General features: G+C 37.2%; 1 protein-coding gene across 8 annotated transcripts in view; it reads left to right on the forward strand.

The window, feature by feature from the left end:
* The window catches only part of RBM39 (RNA binding motif protein 39), a 29,850-nt gene extending 25,623 nt beyond the window's left edge, over positions 1-4,227 (forward strand). For all 8 annotated transcript variants that reach the window (XM_045528679.1, XM_045528680.1, XM_045528681.1 and 5 more), the window contains 4 exons: positions 1,676-1,757; positions 3,215-3,320; positions 3,802-3,880; positions 3,971-4,227. In XM_045528679.1, coding sequence (XP_045384635.1) covers positions 1,676-1,757; positions 3,215-3,320; positions 3,802-3,880; positions 3,971-4,071 — 368 coding nt within the window. In that variant the 3' untranslated portion in view covers positions 4,072-4,227. The remainder of the gene's footprint in view (positions 1-1,675; positions 1,758-3,214; positions 3,321-3,801; positions 3,881-3,970) is intronic.
* The last annotated feature ends 2,608 nt before the right edge of the window (positions 4,228-6,835 follow it).

Genomic DNA, 6,835 nt, shown 5'->3' on the forward strand with positions numbered 1-6,835 from the left:
ACTCTGTTCTGCATTGACCTAGGTTGAACTAAAATGTTTCTGTAGTAGTTTCTTAATATTAGTATTCATAGTATAAAACTACAGTAAATTTGAGAAAGTGGGAAAATGGAGTCTTCCTCAATTGTTATAAGACCTTTTAGTTTTTCCAAGCATACTTCCATTTGGGTTTTTGGTTTTTTTTTTTTCCTGCGACAGAGTCTTCACTGTGTTGTCAAGGCTAGAGTGCAGTTGGAGTCATCATAGTTCACTGTAGCCTCCAACTCCTAGGCTCAAACAATCCTCCTGCCTCAGCCTCCTGAGTAGCTGGAAATACAGGCGCACATCACCACGCCCAGCTAATTTTTCTTGCTTTTTGTAGATAGGGGCCAGCTAAGTTGCCCAGACTGGTGTGGAACGCATGGCCTCAAGCAGTCCTCCCACCTGGGCCTCTTAAAATGCTAGGATTACAGGTGTGAGCCTCTGTGCCTGGCTACTTCCACTTGTTTTATGATAAGCTACACAGAGCAGCCTTCATTTTTGCTTACTTATAATACAAACACTCTTGAATCTTTCTAACATTCCTCAATAGAATTTGACATGTTATTTTAGCATTTTTGTTTTATTTTAAAGTAAAGCTTTATGAAAGCAAAACGCTTGTTCATTGAAGTAAAATGTGAAGAAGCAAAAGCACTTGTAATTCCACCAGAAACAGCCATTCTTTTATGATCTATTTAATGCACAACCCTAATTTTTGTTCATTAGACTATATCTGATACTTCCTTAAGCGATCGTTCATTTTAATTACTATAATTTCTAATGTACTGTTTTATCCTTAGCTTTGTTTGTTATTATGTATTGGATTGAAATTTGGTCAGATAATATGATTGCGGTGAGTTTTGTCACAGCTACTGGTAATATTTTTTAAATCACATAAAGCATTGGAGCAGCTATCTTAGAAAATGTCCTAACTTGAAGCCAGTATGGGTTTAAACTTTTACAGTGTTGAGTATTTTTAATTTATAATACTGGATATTATATGGTATTCTATTAAGTGTTCTTGGTACTGTGCTAAAAGACAAAATCCTTTTTAAAATGTTAATTTGATTTGGTCATAGGATTTATTTTCCTAGGATAGGAAATCTAAAACGATTTTATGCATCTTATTTAAAAATGTAACCTTTTTATACTTAAGGTTTATATATTTTTTTAAAAACTAGATTTATGGGAGAAAGCTAAGAAATACCAAAGGGAGTATAGATTTATTTGGGAATTCCAAGGATTGTGTTTTTATTATCACGCTCTTCTTGGGATATAGACACCAGCAGTTGTACAAATTCAATCTTCCCTTTTATTCTTTGTCTTTTGGGATTGATATGTATTGATTTTGTCTAATTGAATTGAGATAACACAAAGTTTGATTTTACTTCTAAAAATAAAACCTCCAGATTTCTAAATGTCTGTTTCAAAAGTTAGGTTTCCTCGGTTTTCTGGTAACTAAACAGGGTACTGATACACTATCATTTTTCTTTTATTTTAAAGTAAAGCTTTATGAAAGCAGAATGCTTATTCATTGAAGGAAAATAAGAAATATTAGTGTAGTGAGTGACATCCTACTTGCATACTTGGGATGGGTTTTGGGGGTTTGTTGTGAATTATTTTCCATGAAACTAATTTTTCTTTCTCTCTTTTCTTTTAGCTTCAGCTTTAGCTGCAGCTGCCTCTGTTCAACCACTTGCAACACAGTGTTTCCAACTCTCTAACATGTTTAATCCTCAAACGTAAGTAATATACTTTGGTCAAATTCAAAAGAATATACTGTGAAAGCTGTAATACTCAACTTTTCTAAGCTAGCATTGAAGACATTTTCATATAGTTCATAATAGAAACAATTCTATAATTTTGATATTTTTAAAATAAGTTTTATGTACATTGCTAATTCCTTAGGATACATTTATAAGATTGTAATTATTATATTAAAAACTATGCAGGTTTTCTGTTTATTTCTAAGTAGTTTTTTTTTTTTTTTTTTAGACGGAGTCTTACTCTGTTGCCTGGGCTAGAGTGCTGTGGCATCAGCCTAGCTCACAGCAACCTCAAACTCTTGGGGTCAAGCAATCCTTCTGCCTCAGCCTCTCGAGTAGCTGGGACTACAGGCATGCGCCACCATGCCTGGCTAATTTTTTCTATATATATTTTTAGTTGTCCATATAATTTCTTTCTATTTTTAGTAGAGACAGGGTCTTGCTCTTGCTTAGGCTGGTGTCGAACTCCTGAGATCAAAGGATCCTCCTGCCTTGGCCTCCCAGAGAGTTAGGATTACAGGCGTGAACCACTGCTCCGAGCCCCATTTTTTGCCTTTGAAAATTTTGTTTTTCTTTTTTTTTTTTTTTAAATTTTTAAAGACAGGGTCTCTGTTGCCCAGGCTGCAATGCAGTGGCCCAGTCACAGCTCGCAGCCTCAAATTCTTGGGCTCAAATGATCTTCCTGCCTCAGCCTCCCCAGTAGCTGGGACTATAAGTACATGCCACCAAGCTGGGCTGATTTTTCTAATTTTTGTAGAGAGGAGGATCTTACTTTTCCTTAAGCTGGTCTCACATTCCTGACTTCAAGCTAGCCTCCTGCCTCAGCCTCTTAAAGTACTAGTTAATGTTTCCAAGTACCAAGCTGGTGATTGGAATGCCATTTATTAAACTATATTCTTCTCACTGGTTTTATAAATCATGTTTATAATATACCAAATCCAATCTAATTGTAGGGGGGGGTTGTTAATTTTGATAAATTATATTTTATACAGTGACAAGAGACAGGGTCTCTGTTTCCAGGCTGGAGTGCAGGTGTGATCATAACTCACTGTAACCTTTAAGTCCTGGGCTAAAGCCATCTTCCCACCTTAGCCTCCATAGTCACTGGGCCTACAGGCATGTGCCACAACATCTGGCTAATTTTTTGTAATTATTATTTTTTGTAGAGATAGGGTCTCACTATGTGGTCTAGGATCATCTGGAACTCATGGCCTCAAGCCATCCTCCCTCCTTGGTCTTCCAACTGTGTCTGACTGGAAACAGTGTTTTTATATATTATTTTTCTTTGCTTTCCCCCAGTGTTCTACCCTCTTTTTTAACACAAGTAATTTTTTAAATTCATAGAATAAATATTTTGATTTTTTGGATACATTTGAGAATGTATATTTTATTAGTGTAAATAGTATTTAAAAGACCTTAATACTTTCTTACAGAGAAGAAGAAGTTGGATGGGATACAGAGATTAAGGATGATGTGATTGAAGAATGTAATAAACATGGAGGAGTTATTCATATTTATGTTGACAAAAATTCAGCTCAGGTATTTGAATCTTTTTAATAAACCAAGGTTTATTACTCTGTCTTAATCTTCACATGTACTTGATGCATGTTATAATCACTGTCTTCTATTGGAGTGGCTTTTTCCTGAAGGAAGCTTGTAACATCTTGGCTAAATACACCCTCAAATAAAGACAAAAAATAATTGAATATTTGATTAGTGTCTTATAGAGCACTTCCTGCTAATATTTAAAGTTTCCTTTGAAATCTTGGCATCTTGATTATTAGGCAGCTGACAAGTCATAGAGAAAAGATAGTACAGAGCAAGTCAGGGAGTATAAATCATTCTTTCCTGAAATTCTAGGTGTACACATTATCTAGTTTATTGAGTATGTAAAACATTTTGTGGTTATAGAGCATCAAGTTTTTCTACAGGCTATTTAAATTTGAATAAACCTGAGTCCATGTTGTATACAGCACCATCCTTACCTTTTCTCTCCTTTTATTTACTCATTTTTTCTTAGGGCAATGTGTATGTGAAGTGCCCATCAATTGCTGCAGCTATTGCTGCTGTCAATGCATTGCATGGCAGGTGGTTTGCTGGTGAGTTTGAATTTTTTTTTTAATTGTTTTTACTAAGGCTCTAAAACTAAGTGAAGATGCTAAACCCAACATATCTGTTTCTTTCAACAGGTAAAATGATTACAGCAGCATATGTACCTCTTCCAACTTACCACAACCTCTTTCCTGATTCTATGACAGCAACACAACTACTGGTTCCAAGTAGACGATGAAGGAAGATATAGTCCCTTTATGTACATAGCTTTTTTTTCTTTCTTGAGAATTCATCTTCAGTTATCTTTTATTTAGATAAAAATAAAGAGGCAAGGGTCTACTGTCATTTGTATACAATTCCTGTTACCTTGAAAAAATAAAAATGTTAACAGGAATGCAGTGTGCTCATTCTCCCTAACTAGCAAATCCCACTGTATACAAAGCTGTTCTCTTGTTCTGCCTTTTAAAATGTTCATGTAGAAAATTACATTAAGGACCTATAGGAATAGCTCTAGGGGAACAAATGTGCTTTCTGTAAAAAGGCAGACCAGGGATGTAATGATGTTTTTAAATGTTTCAAAAGCCTAACTTTTTACACAGCAGTTAGTTACATTTCACATTTCACTAATGTTGATATTTGGTGGATGGTTTAGCAGAGGTTTCTGCAATACACATTTAGTGTATGGCAATTGAAGACAGCTAAAGGGCTGTTTGTTTAGCATCTCATCTTGCATTTTAATTAATTGGCAAGAAAGGGAGATTTTTCTTTTTTTCTTTTTTTTTTTTTTGAGACAGAGTCTCGCTCTGTTGCCCAGGCTAGAGTGCTGTGGCATCAGCCTAGCTCACAGCAACCTCAAACTCCTGGGCTCAAGCGATCCTCCTGCCTCAGCCTCCCAAGTAGCTGGGACTACAGGCATGCACCACCATGCCCGGCTAGTTTTTTCTATATATTGTTAGTTGTCCAGCTAATTTCTTTCTATTTCTAGTAGAGATGGGGTCTCGCTCTTGCTCAGGCTGGTCTTGAATTCCTGAGCTCAAACGATCCACCTGCCTCGGCCTCCCAGAGTGCTAGGATTACAGGCGTGAGCCACCATGCCCAGCCAAGAAAGGGAGATATCAAAATTAAAATACTTCTTGATGGTATCTTTTCAATTAATGTATCTGTAAAAGTTTCTTTGTAAATACTACGCATTCTGGTGTGTCTTAAGATTCCAAACAAAATGATCCCTGCATTTCCTGAAGATGTTTAGTGACAGTCTGGTAAGCAAAGCAGTCTGAGCAAGAAATAGGAAATGCAGAAATAGGTTTTGTCTGGTTGCATATAATCTTTTGCTCTTTTTAAGCTCTGTGAGCTCTGAAATATATTTTTGGGTTACTTCAGTGTGTTTGACAAGACAGCTTGATATTTCTATCAAACAAATGACTTTCATATTGCAACGATCTTTGTAAGAACCACTCAAATAAAATTCTCTTAAAAAGGCCACAAGAAATCTTCATTTTTCAAATGTTTTAAAGTCATAGAAACTTGAGAATAGACTGTTAGCTTCTTTGACTATTAGTAAGTATTTCAGTAGTTGCTTCTTAAGGAAATCTTAGTGTGCTGAGTCTGGGGAAACTTGCCCTCCAGCTGTCCACATCAATTCCTTCCTATCATCCTAGCCTAGCACAGCACCTCTTAGAGGGGGTAATACATCAAAACAGAGGGGTTTACCAAAAAGAAAACCAAACGCATTTGCCCAGGCTTTTAACCTGGGCATCTCTGTGGAAAAAATTCTTCACTGTTTAAAAATACATATTGACACCTTAACTTCAAACTGGTTTCTTAAATTGAATTCGCTATATATATACATAAAGGGATTTTGATCTTCCATACTGGGCAGTGGGCCTTCACCACTTACACTCTTATCTTCAACATTAGTTATTTAATGTGAAGAAAAACTTCAAGGTTCAAGTTGACTTATTTTTCAACACCAGGCAGCATTGCTTTTTTGTGGCAGGAAAAATTTTTGTTTTGCAAAGTATTCCCTGCTGTCTTTGCAGTAACTTTTCCCCCCCTGCTTGAACCAGGCCCTATCAAGTTTGTTTTGTCATTCCTTTCCTGGGAACTGGGCAAGCAAATGTGGCCTCTTGTAGTTGATCTCATCTGTTAAAACAGGGGTGGCCAAAATTTGCCAATTACCACAAAGGTTTTTTTTTTTTTTTTTTTTTTTTTTGAGACAGAGTGTCACTTTGTTGCCCTGGCTAGAGTGAGTGCCGTGGCATCAGCCTAGCTCACAGCAACCTCAAACTCCTGGGCTTAAGCGATCCTACTGCCTCAGCCTCCCGAGTAGCTGGGACTACAGGCATGCGCCACCGTGCCCGGCTAATTTTTTCTATATATATTTTAGTTGCCCAGCTAATTTGTTTCTATTTTTAGTAGAGATGGGGTCTCGTTCTTGCTCAGGCTGGTCTCGAACTCCTGACCTCGAGCGATCCACCCGCCTCGGCCTCCCAGAGTGCTAGGATTACAGGCGTGAGCCACCGCGCCCGGCCTACCACAAAGTTTTAAATTTGGTTTATAAATGATGTTCAAAGCAAATGCAGTGTTTAATAAATGGAGTAATGTTGATACATAGAATATGGTTCAAATGGCTATGCTGAGTGAAATCCTTTAGGTCATCAAACTCCTGAGACAGCCTTTCACTTTGGTTGGAAAATCTGTAGCTGCTACAGCTAATGTGATAGTGTCACTAATTTCCTGTGCATCTCAGTGTCCCAAAGTGTCCTAAGTTCTTAGAACAAAATTTTAAGTTCTTAAGACATTTTGAAGGGGTAGTTCTGGTCAGAAAATCGTTAAGGCCTATGTGGGCAGATGAGGGACACTTGCTCATTACTACAGAAGCTGCTGCACACCAAGCCAATTAATGGAATCTCGTGAAGGGCAAGTTATACCGTTTGCATCATTGACGGCTGGTTAGAAAATCATCTGGGATTTAGCCAGTTGAGAAGCTAGGACTGGGGCTG

The sequence above is a fragment of the Lemur catta genome, chromosome 17, assembly GCF_020740605.2.
Source record: "Lemur catta isolate mLemCat1 chromosome 17, mLemCat1.pri, whole genome shotgun sequence".
Lineage (NCBI taxonomy): Eukaryota > Metazoa > Chordata > Mammalia > Primates > Lemuridae > Lemur > Lemur catta.